The 13,387-nt window shown below is 29.8% G+C and overlaps 1 protein-coding gene across 3 annotated transcripts in view; it reads right to left on the bottom strand.

The window, feature by feature from the left end:
- LOC125076212 overlaps nucleotides 1-13,387 on the bottom strand; it is a 67,533-nt gene extending 54,146 nt beyond the window's left edge. Inside the window, exons 1-7 of one of the 3 annotated variants that reach the window (XM_047688272.1) lie at nucleotides 13,222-13,387; nucleotides 7,378-8,359; nucleotides 6,350-6,557; nucleotides 4,420-4,533; nucleotides 4,181-4,293; nucleotides 2,738-2,875; nucleotides 1,656-1,787 (exon numbers count right to left, since the gene is read on the bottom strand). In XM_047688272.1, the coding sequence (XP_047544228.1) occupies nucleotides 1,656-1,787; nucleotides 2,738-2,875; nucleotides 4,181-4,293; nucleotides 4,420-4,533; nucleotides 6,350-6,557; nucleotides 7,378-8,226 (1,554 nt within the window). In that variant the 5' untranslated portion in view covers nucleotides 8,227-8,359; nucleotides 13,222-13,387. Of the gene's footprint in view, nucleotides 1-1,655; nucleotides 1,788-2,737; nucleotides 2,876-4,180; nucleotides 4,294-4,419; nucleotides 4,534-6,349; nucleotides 6,558-7,377; nucleotides 8,360-13,206 lie in introns of all 3 variants that reach the window. The other 2 variants (XM_047688269.1, XM_047688271.1) reach the window with 2 other exon arrangements.

Raw genomic sequence — 13,387 nt, forward strand, 5'->3', positions numbered from 1 at the left:
TTAATCAAAATAAAAAAAGGTATAATCATTATTCGTCTTAATCACTTTTAGTCAATATAGTTGGTTTGCAATTTAATTTAGGTGTATTTGTGTATTATAGAAGAACGCACAGGAACAATAAGGCGGTCTCTCAAACAAATACAATAAGGCGGTCAACGAGAGCATTCGTTCGTAACTTGATATATTAAAATAAAATATAAATGAACGAAGACATACAATAATCACAAACGCAGGAGGTTCCGCAAATAAATTGTCTATCGACAGTTCCAGCTTACCAAATAGAGTTAGGTACGCCTTGCAAGATATAAACTCAGATTCTTGTCAAGACTCACTTTTGCGTTTAAATATTTGACAATTTCTGTGTTTGCAAATGAAAATGCAATACTTCTAAAAGTCAACGATTATACAATATCATAGATTATTGTGAGGTAATTACAGAAAATTGTCACCAACTTATGCCTTAACACAAAATTTATCAACCCTTTGGAAAAATGCAGATAACGTATACGATATCCGCTTCTTCACATTCGGCTACCAAAATCGGTCGTATTTCAGTCCTTGGCTTACCAACCCCGTCAAACCAGTCGTGGTGTACCATCATATATTTTTAAATAAAGATAATTGTAATTTAACAATAAACAGACACCTGAGGTACGTAATTATAGGTAATTAACTAAACTTATTCCTAATAGCCTAATACACTGCATATCACTGTTTATTATACAAACGCTTTTATCATTCACAAGATCAGTTGTTTAGCAGCCAGCGGTTTAGTTGTTGTTAAAATATTAGGTCCTTGAAAAATCTATGAAAATGCAATTTTATATAAGAGAAGCATAAGATGCGCTATTTATGCCTGTGCAATACAAATCCTGGGAATCAACTCTGTGCAACCAGTGTGACGGACGCTTTCGATTTTCACACATTATTAACTTTTCATCACAAGTGATAATCCGATTTAGAATCCCCTGATTTGTGTGCCCTTCAAAAGGTTTAAGGCATCGATGCGATTTTGGTGTTGTGTTTTGTTGAATTAAATTGAAACGGTAAAAGAGCTGTTTTTTTCTTCAGGAATTGACGTGAACGTATCAGTAACGTTTTATGACTGACGCTATTTGAACGCTAATTCCAACGTGGTTTGAGATGAATCTTTTCAGACTATAGCTTTCATTTCATCTTTATCGACTGTCGTTTGCAACCGCCGATTGTTGAGTTTACAGTAGTATCAGATAAAAGCGTTATATTTTGGTTTGTTATCAAAAACGTAGTCGACATTCGCGTTCAGTACATGGTCCACAAGTATTAAATTTGCGTGTTATTTCATTCTTCATCGTGTTAGGTGCCACGACGAAGCATGTTTACAAAAATAAAGCGCAGTTTCACTTTTTCCATGGTCACAAAAAAGGAAATTAAAAAAGAAAAAAGGAAATAGGTAATCAATAACAACAGATTTTTTAAAAGAAGTAACAACCATAACAAAAAACATATTTTAAAATTCTGCGTAGAAAAATAAAGATATCTTCACACTATATCACCATTTCGTAGGTAAAGTACCTAATACTGAGCGTAATGAAAAACCCACCACATGAATAAGCAGAAACGCTTGAATAAGGTTTATTGCCCTTCACCGACCGCCACCTAAATACGATACTCACCGCTCTCCTCTTTTCAGCGTTCTCCAGCGGCACAGTTTGTCCAGGAATGGAGGCTCGGCCACGGAAGATGTCCATTACTTTAGCCATCGCACTCGGACGGCGTGATGTTGATGCGGTTACAGTGTGGTAGTACTGTATAACATAACATAATGATATAATATTTTATAGCATAAATATATATATGTCTTTTATTATCCTCGCACAACATTAAATCTCAAAATCATGATACTTTTAGAGTAAAGAAAATGGCATTAAAAACGAAAATACAGAATATAGTCGAGTTAAATAAAAACTGGTATAAAATATCTAATAAAATATGTCCAGAAATTACGATATCAAAGTTTTATGTAGACTCTTATTCGTATAGCTAGGAATACATTATGTTGGAACTTGAAACTACCCATTGCCTAATAAAATCCCAAAGTCTATTATTAATTTTATATATAAAACATCTTTACTAGCTTTTAATGAGAAAATTTTCAATGAATATATTGGGTCAACACTGGCCATAGAAATTGTAGCTGTAGGAAATATAACGTATATTAAATACGTTCTCCAAACAGGAATATGTAGTATGTATTCCTGTTTGGCGATACAACATCTGATAAATAGGTGTTACCTATCCAGATGAGCTAAACGAAACCGTACACCAAGTAAACTCTACAAAAACACAGCCCGAGTGACAAAACAAAACTCTGTGCGTATTTTATTGTATTTGATTTTTCTACATATAAATTTCTAGATGCTTTTCAAATCAAACGTACTAGTAAAAAATCATTTTAGTTTCCCAATTTGTCTACAATACTAGCTCTGTTACAGGAAAATAGCCTCTTTTTCTATACTTACATAAGTACTTTTTCCGATAAAATGAATAATTAAATGTAAACGCGATTATTTATATATATATATATATATTGTATGTGTATTGTGTATATAATCATTCGTATATCAATATATAAATAATCACGATCCATTGTTCCGATAACAACTTCAAAACATTACTTTTTTTATTTAAATTTTTACTCAGTATCCAATATATTCTCTCGATTTTATAATGTATTATATAAAACCGAGTTAATTACTCTAGTGTCGCTGCCAGGATGCGGATGAGCTGAGCCGTCCTTCGTTTTCACGGCAGGTGCACCCGACGAGCTCGGCGAGGCCTCCGGTTTATCAGACTTTACAGATTCCTTACTAGCTGTACCCGATTTTGTCATAATCTGAAAGAGAAATAATATTTTATATAAACCACTGAAACGTAAATACATTAATTAATATCAAATCCCACATATTGTACTTTATTCCGGAAATATATACGTTTAATTCTGAAACTCTCAATATTACAAAACATTTTCAGCATCATTAAATGATTCAATCAATGATTAACAATGATTCCGGATCAGGATAAAACATGTAATTTTTACTATTGGTTATCTACTTTTGTAGAACGATCGCAAAGCCAAATTACGAAAAAAAATTAGTTATTTCTGATAGCAGATCATTCATAGAAATATTTTAGACAATCTTCATTAAAGCTTGAAACGATTATGAATGAATGGAATAAGTATTAACAAATTAATATTATTATTAATTGCTTTATAGCAACGGCTTATTTTGAAAAAAGAACAAGGATAATTTTATTATATTTCTTTATTTAATAAATTTCAGTCCATCCGTCATTTGATCGCGTCTTGAGCGGCATTATTAAGTTTTAACACCGAAAGATCGTGCGAAGAATTTTAAATTTTTAAACAGCTATTTTTATCCAGGGTTTAATCACAGCTTTTAACTATAACCTCATTAACTCGGTAAAATTCCGCAATTCCTATTTTCTTGGCTTCAAAGCAGAAGATGGCGTTGCGCGCTAATAACTACGCAGGTGTTTATTGGCAAGCGATCCGTTTAAATCGCACATAGTAAACCGAATGTAGCTTTGTTACAATAATAACACTGCTCCATAAGATTTACTGTTGTTTTTCATTTCCTGAAACTAGCGAACACCCAAAATATCGAACCTAAGATTAGATTGAATTAAACCTGCACAATAACACTCAGTTTGTGTATATTTTGCCCGGTTTTAGGGTTCCGCGGTCATATTTACACTTTTAGGTTCTTTCTGTCGGTCTCTCATATAGTCGTTTTTATGTGTCTACCCTTACTAAGTTAATGAAAATATATTGTTAAGGTTTAATTAGTTAAGATTTTAATCTTTACTTAGACATTGCCGTAATGATTATTTTATATTTAGGAAGCTTACTGAGGTTTCAGTCTCATTGCGCATTTTAATATTCTGTACGGTACATTGAATAGAAAAAGCTGCTGTACTATGAACACTACGATTAAATTGTATATATGAATATATGTGTGTGAATTCTAAATACCTCAAAAAATATGTATTTTATACTTCGACACACATTACGGATACACAATTTACGGATTGATCTTTTAACCATTGGTTAATTTTTTTGAATTCACGTCATTCTGCATTAATTAACAGTTATCATATTCCAACAAATACAAATTACCTGAACCGCGGCTTTAACCTGTTGCATGATCGATGGTTGTTTCTTGGCATCTCCACGTGGACGAGACTTGAAAATATCGAACAAGGCTGGCCTGCGACTCACCCCGGAGGTTCCTAACAAACATTTTTTATATCAAATGTCAGATATTTTGTTCTCGCGCCAAGCTTATTGTTTTACATAGATAATAAATGTATGTCATGAAAGTACAGTTTATACCTTCTTAGTCATATAACACTTACCATGTATTGTTTGTTGATACATAGGATGAGCTTGACCATCGTCAGCTGAACCTCGGCGCTTACGTTCCCCGACAGACTGCGAACTTCGTGTGATCGCTGCATCCAGACGTTGATCTACAATTGATAAAATATTTACATTAACACTCAGGCTATTACTAGATACCGTTTTATTTGAATAATCGATTTCTCCATATCTCGAAGTAGTTCGTATTACATTAGTTGCATTTTGATTTCAAATTAAACATCCCATCTTAATATTATATTACTGTGTATAGTTTAATTGTAATAATACTACATAGTTATCTCAAAACGATTTAATATTAATACTTTATATTCATCCTGATAAGTTTTAATCTTTTGTGTGCTTATAAATAAATGAATACATAAGATATTGTTTCTGATAATAAATTTCTGTTTTCAAGATAACTTTTATCAAAGCGATTTGTTTAATGATTTTTTCATTAGATTCCTCATCATATATTATAATTGAAATCATAATTTATTAGAAGCAATTTATAAAGACGAACATTTATTCATATTATTCAACGATACGAAAACAGATAACGCAAATATTAAATAATGTCATTAATCTTATATAAAAATTAAAAAGTGTAACCGACACGTTTAGTGTCTAATCGCATACCGAACAATACGCAAGCGTGTTATAATTACACGCTTGAATTAAAAAAAAAACCTCTACGTACATATATATATATAAACTAATTTCATTTTTGTCGACCTAAATAAATAATCAGATATGATTTTTACTTTCGTAACTCTGACATTTCATATTATGAAAACAATATGACCATCACGTTAAAATAATTAATACAATAATTTGAAAGTATATACTAATATATGATAAATACATAAAAAACAATACGACGAATACTAAAATAAATACAGTGCTGCTGATGTAATGGCAACGTTGTTTATTTTATGCAGAGAAACGCTATGCATTATTCATTTGCATCGCGATTTGTCAAGGCAAATTCCAATCTTATTAAGTGTAAATAATAAATAAACTTTAAATTACGTAATGCTAATTAAAATCTTAATTATTCACTAACAATGTAACTGAAATAGTAATAAAACTTTAATATTTATATCATAATTTTAAACAAAAGTATAGAAAATAGTTCCACGTATGTGAAATATTTTTAATGTGACCGAAACGCATTAGCTCAGCGAACATTTACAAGTAGTTACATTAATTTTAAGCTGATAAATTCTTCAATATCCAGGATTAACATAAAATTCATGTATGAAAAATTCATCAAATTGTAACGTATTGATTGAATCGTGCAAATTTTTGCAAACCTTTAATTCGAATCGATCAAATCCAAGTTTTCTAATGCAAAAATTAGTCATTCCATGCCAGAATACGGTAGTCCATTCCATTATTAAATTTACAGAATACAAACTCTTACATATGTACCTTCAAACTCAATTCCATATTTTAAGATTCCCTAAATGCTTTAGATAACGTCGTAGGGCAAATTCATATAATAAAACTTATGACACATAATCATATATATATATATATACAATTTTATATTCATTTCTATGTATTCAGTGCCCGCTTAACTTTTTTTGGTGAGGGATATGTGCAATGAACAAAAAAAAAGTGTTTAAGAATATTTTTAATGTATTTTAAGATATAACGGTAAATCGGGTAATTTTTTGTCATAAGTTAAACATTGACATCGCCATCGTCAAGTCCCAGATAAAAAAAAATATAAATTGCAAATCTTGCCGACGACAATATCAAATCACACTTTTGGGATAAAGCTCAAGCTAGTATACTCGCCCTAAAAACGTCATTTTTGTAACCTTTTTATTTAAAAGGCTTTAAAAAAAAGATCAGTCTGATCTAATCTATGATGACTTGTTACAGACTAAAACTAAGGATATATAAAAAAATATAAACCTCTTTTTTGTCGTCTTTCGTCACTACTCCTTCGTACTTCTTTATCCTTTGTAGGTTTTTTTGGTAACTCTTTTTCTTTGCGTGCGGTTTGTGATCCCCATGTTCCAGAGCGTTCTCGTACTTTTTCCGGCTGCGGTTCCGGCTTTTTTTCTTCGATTTTTTGTGAAGTAGATTCAACTTTCGCCACCAGCTTGTCCTCTTTAACAACCTGTAAATTATTATTATTAGCATATTAGTTAATATGTTTCCCATATTTCACCTGCCTCTTATGTAGATGTTTAAACCACAGATATATATAGGTATAGCTATCTTTTGTCCATATACAGGTAGATAACACAAATTCACTATGAGTGCAAACATACAAAATTTGCTTCAAGAATAGGCGAATAAAAATAAATTACTATTAAACAAAAATTGTTTTCTGACAATTTTACATAGTAATTACCTAACTAGTTAAGAAAGTAAATTCGGTTTGATTCATTGTTCATTACAGCATTGATTTAACGCAATTAATGTTGTTTATTTTATTAACACGCAATGAAAATGAGTGCAATTTATAAATTGCAGTCATTTTCATCGTCGTGCATACATGCATAAGCGGTATGATGATTTTATCATTCTTCTTTTAAATGTAGCAAATAGTGCTACTCGCTGTGTTATCATACTGTAAGTAATCGTAAATGTTGATATAGTAGCAGAGGAATGATAATTTTTAGGATGCTTTTATTTTGCCACATTGTTCCATTGATATAATTTAAATAGAAAATAATCGTTTGTTTAGACATTTTATAAGAATTTCCCATGGATTTCCAACAAAATATAATATGAATTGTTAAAAAAAACCGGTCCAGGAACTAGAAATAAATAGAACGGAAGTGTAGCGTTCGCAACACTAAATTTCTCTTGTGTCTATTGAATGGTCTGAAAAAGTAGTACACTTGATATTCAAACAGCTGCAAAGAACAGTATATATATCTGTGGTACAGACTGTTCTTAATAAGTATACAATTTTTGATACGTGAACTTACTTGTTTAGCATCTGCCCTTTTGACCCAAATTTCCTCGGAACTGGGGAGAACTCCGTCCACTGTAGATCTTATTTCTATTAAACTACTATCAAAATAATTTTTGTCACGATGGAGATTCTGTCCTGTGAAAATAGTCCTTACACTCGGCCTTTGCTCTTCAGCTCCCTTTGTTCCAAAATGCACTGTGTGCGCATTATTAACTTGATTACGAAGTGCTTGCCTGACAATAGGCGACATCTGCTCCGTTTTTGTAACCAAGAATTTATGTTTCGCTCCCATAACAGTGCGTTTTTCAGAATCATCATCATCTGAAACATTCGCTGCGTCGCCAGAATGCACTGTTTCGTCAGCTTTTATGATCATATCTTCCTTATCTTTCTGGTTTGAAAGAGAATCGCTTATGGCTAAATAAGTGGTTTCTAAATTTGTGAGTAAAGAACCATTCGATTGTTTCGCACAATCTTTCTTTTCGTCATCTTCATCTTCTTCGCGACATTGTGATAATCTGCGTCTTTCAGTAAATGAAAATGGTGATGTAGAGTTAGAATTACGACTGGATAAATTATTACAATGATTCATAAAATAATGTTGAAAGAAACTATCAGTTTCAGGCGTGTCATTGTCACCTTGAATAATGTCTTTTAAAGCAGCTAAAGAAGTTATAGTGTTGTAATTAAGAGCGTTTACTAATTCTTCACTATCCGTGGAATTTCCAGATTCGGACTCACTATCTTCTTTATTTGCATTTTGTTGATCTTCGTCTGTAGTCATTTCGGCCTTTTCAGGCGCCATTTTTTTCTTCTTCTCATTTTTACGATCTCTCTTTTTTGATTTCTCTTTCGAATCCATTGAACAGAACCAAAGTTAATGTCGGCTACTTTTTTTACATTAGCAATTAATCACATATAGTCACATGGTAAATCTTCTCGTCCTTCACAATTTATGTGATTTCGTAACAAATTTCACAGTATTGTTCAGCGAACTTATGACGTTACGGGAAAAAAATTTTTAGAAAAACATTTTACAATTCAAAAATAAATGATTTGATTATGGTCATGATCTCCTCGCCAAATATACTCTAATATTTTATAGTATGTAGGTCCCTCCTCATCTCTTCTTTTAAGTAATCTACAAAATTAAGAAATTAAAATGACAAAAAAGATAGGATATAAAATGCGCTTATAGTCAAAACCAACGCTTAGTTTAGATACCAGTTACAATAGAAATACTTTACTATGGTTTTGGCACCACAAAATAGTAATTGCAAAAAGCTCTAGTTCACCGTGCCAAATTTCAAATCAATATCACTTGTTATTACTAATAGCTTCGACTGAAGCAAGTGAACGAATGGACAACCAAAACAGACGAACAAACGCTACAATTTCAACAAGACGAGATAATATTCTACCTGTAGATGAATGCATAAATAGGCATTGTACAAAAAATTTGATAAAATGATTCGAATTGTTTATAAAACCTTAGTTTCCATAGTCTGTTGTTATCAAGAAATGTAATATTTAAATATAAATTATCAACATGTATTTTTAAAAAAATCTATATGTTTATTTCGGTATGATTTTTTAAGTTACATTACATTTATTTTAATAAATAAAATCGATTATCGAAAAACGTATCCCACAAAGGTCGAACTAACGTCACATGATACGACATGCGTGACCCATAACAACTGAAACATTACTATATTACGTGTATGTTAATATTTAATACATATTCATGAGATAAGGCCGGCGACGGAAATAACGAGATTGTCCAACAATATTAAAATGAGTCCTAGTTTAATAACTACTTAACACCTAAGTACAAATATACATATATATGTGTCATCAAATGTGCACGACCAGTGTTACCATTTATACCGCATCATTCGTTATATACATATCTACATATTTCATCTTCACATTTCGTAATCGTCTATTGACTATTAATTCTAACAGTGACCAGAATAGTACACTTAAGATTAATGAATGGTAAATTAGCAAGGACGGTTTTATCGGCAACGGTCGGTACTATGGTCGACTGACAAACAAACATCTGCACGACGCATACCGATACACACTTAATGAGAATAGGTCAAGTTGTTTATCGTAGATTGTAATAAACATATCACAAATTAAACGAAGTGAAGACATCATTTACATCACGCATTCTCGTTTATACATATTTAAAATAACTCAATTAGACTCGTTACGTGTTTTCCGAAATTGTTTACAAGTTTAAATTTTTATATTGGCAAAAATTGTAAGCGTTATCTCTGATGTCTCTTAATTAGATCTAAAATTAAAATTGAGTAGCGTTTGTCTTAACAATGATTAATTTTATACAATGACATAAATACATTTTATAAGAATAAAAGGCTCAAATGCCTAACCTTACTTAAAATACCTAGGCTGACTAGGTTACGACCGGTCGATCGAAAAAATAATTTGAAATTAAAAAAAAATACTCAATTAATCTCAATTTGTCAAGAAATAACGTTTAAATAATTCATCCTTGTATTCATGGATTCGTACGTTCAAGTCATGTAAATAATTTTATGATTCTAATATAATAATTGTAAATGGAAAATCCTACGAATAAATATTATCTTTAAAATATAAAAAACAAATCGGAAAGCATTTTTTTTAATGCACAATATATTGCTACAGAAAGTTTATGAGTGTTATTTGTATAGTATAGGTACCCACAAAATTTTAATATTACGTAATTATTTAATATTTTCTTTGCTATCAATGTTGTACATATTACTAAGATAATTTATAAAGCAAATCGATCGCTAGTGATTTAGGTAAATTCTGTATAGTAGCAGTACATAGAAACATACTGCCAAAACATCGATGACATCACTTTCCATAAATAGTTGGATAGTCGTTCGTAAATAGATTTACATGAGCCCAATATCAATTCAATCACTTGTTACATTACTCAATAAGATTTCTTAACGTCTCTGAATACGGAAAAGATTATAATTAAGTGTAACTCATAATCAGATATCTTAACGTGATATAAGTATATCAATTACTATATGATAACATTTCTTCGATAACACTGATATTTTATTAAAATAACTTACCACTTTCAACTTGTACGTTCTATATTGGTTTCATATTCGTAACGTATGGTATTATGTGAAATGTTATAATAGGAAAATACACATTTTACATCTCTTTATACAGTATATTATATTAGTATAGTACTACTACCCACATTTTCAAATATGCACACATTAATTTTTTTCTTTTAAAAAACGTTTTATTTTTAAATCATATTTGTGTCCTGTTTATAATAAACTAAGGAACTGAAAGTACAAACCAATGTCTTCACATAAAGAGAATTAACATACAGGAACTACTTAGATCTTTACCTAAATATAGAAAATCCAAGTTATGAGTTATTATACATTGAATATTTTTTAAACCATAATTAGTAGATTTTTTATTATAATTATTTTTTTATTGTCAACTAAATTTTGAGAAAAACATTATGAATTGGCATGTTTCGAATATATATTTGTTTCACATATTATTTTGAATTTTCTTATTGATTATGCACAATAATCACTAACGCACGCGAATAAATGCAATCATTACATTGATGGGGAGACGAAGAAAAGGTACAGAACTGTTTGCCTATTTATATATAGATCTAAGCGCTAATCTCTATGTTGGAGATGTGGGACAGACATTATTCAATAGATAGAGTAGTGAATAAAGGTACAACCCGCTTCCATATGTGCATATTAAAGCTATGAAAATATATAGTCTTGAAGTTTATTAATCAAGGCAAAGTTTGAGATAAACAGTTTGACGAGTTATTAAAAAAATATTGAACTTACAGATTAAAAAAAATATATATTATAAATACACATGTAAAAAATTAAAAAACATGGCATTCCATTAATTTAGTGGCTTATGATTCATATCTCAGCCATCTCAATGGAATATAGTAAGGGAGTGAAATAACTACAACAAAATTAATGAATAAAATGGACTTCATCTTTGTAGAAATTGTTCATATTGAGAGACAAAATTTTAAAAACTATATACAATACACTTCTTTGGGGTAGACCTGACAAATAGAAATCAATATATTTTAAACAACCACGGCTATTAGATTTCTTGATAACTTTTCTATTGCAGCCTTATGCTTGCTAAATATTTGCATATATTGAATACATTATAGAAACCAAGTTTTAACCTCAATAAACCTCATAATATATTACTATAACTGCTGATCAAAATATTAAAAAAGTATTTTTTAACTTGAATCCAAAAGAAAACAACTATTTTATTTCATTTTCTGAAATTTATAAAAAGTATGTGACATATTTTTATTTTAATGAAAATCTGTTTTGAATATGCTATCTTGTAAGATAATATATGTAATTTCATTTTATATGTGATTTACACATATAAAAGCTCCATTTTCTTGAGTAGTCTGTGGTAAACTAACGAAAGAAGTAAACAAATTATCGGTCTTTTTTAAATGAGTGTATGATACGAAATAGCTAGACTACAATTTTAAAATATCAAAACCTAACCATGTTAGTAATAAATAATTATGCAATATTACTTATGTTAGTAAATAATGTCTATCCTAGTTCCTCGAATGAAATAATTTAGTAATCAAACAGATATAATATACTTAAAATATAATAAATAAATATCAAAATTTTAGCATATATAACTCCCTTATATGGCCTGTATACTTAACTTATTAAATTTTAATTTAAATCATCACATTTAATTCAACTTATATAGTATATATATTAAATATTTTATGTCAGGGATTATGGTGATAATCGATGACCACTAAGCCATATACTTTGTTAACCCTCTCGTTATATATTTTGAGCAAAAAGTTTATCTAGATTTATATAATTACACACATTTGCAACACTTTTTATTGTCATATTAGACAAAAACATAAGGATGCTTGTGTTCACAAAAATTAAACTAATGAGTTTATGACACTAAGTTAATTTATATGATGTCATTTTATAATAACTCTGTTTAAGTTTTTAAAAAAATTTACATTTTAATAACTCACCTTCACCTATGTTAATGCTAGTCAGTTTTAATATTTAAAAACCCAAACTGCAAACCTCACACAGTGTAGAATAATTGGCTTCTATTACTTTATGGCTCCCTACTACATGCCATTGTCATTACCATAGCCTTGACCCTCGCACGTCTATAAAAACCTGTCTTATTTTTGGCCCTCTTGCCACCTGGTGATACATTTAGCAATCACTGCTTTCTTTTGAGCTTAGGTCTAAGCTAGTTATTAAAATCATTAACTTACTTCATTGCAGAGAATGAAACTTCTTAATTATTTTTTTAATTGGAGGTAGTTGTATATTACTGTATATTGTATTTAAAAATTAAAGCCTTTTACCAAATATCATGATTAAAAATAAGATTTTAGGTTATTATACAGAAAATTAGCAATGTTATAATTGATTTAAACAATTTTATGCATTATTTTTTTTTTTAAAATGTTAAAAAATATTACATAATTGTAATGAGATTGTATTTCTAATTACTTTAAAAAATGGACAGAAAATTTTTAATAATATTGAATCATTAGAAGAGTATTTTTATGTACCTATTCATTGTTATAATATTTTAATGAAAACTTAAGTATTTAATTGAGAGAAATTGGCGATGACGAATTGATTTATCTATGTAACAAGTTAACTATTTCAATATTTGCACAAATTTAGGTATTAAAGTCATACGAACTACTAGAGCTATAAAGTGGCTGGGATTAAAATATTAACGAAGGAGACATGACCATTGAAGAACAAACCATAAAAACATCAACATCAATCACAAAATTTAAGACACGGATGCACATTAACTGGTTGACCACTTTTTCACTCACTATATAAAAATATTTTAAACTTGTATGACAGTTTGATGTGTACAATAATAAAATTAAAATATGGGTAAAACAGTCACTACTTCAAAACGATTCATTTCACTTGACA

This window comes from Vanessa atalanta, chromosome Z, assembly GCF_905147765.1.
Source record: "Vanessa atalanta chromosome Z, ilVanAtal1.2, whole genome shotgun sequence".
NCBI classification, from domain to species: Eukaryota; Metazoa; Arthropoda; class Insecta; order Lepidoptera; family Nymphalidae; genus Vanessa; species Vanessa atalanta.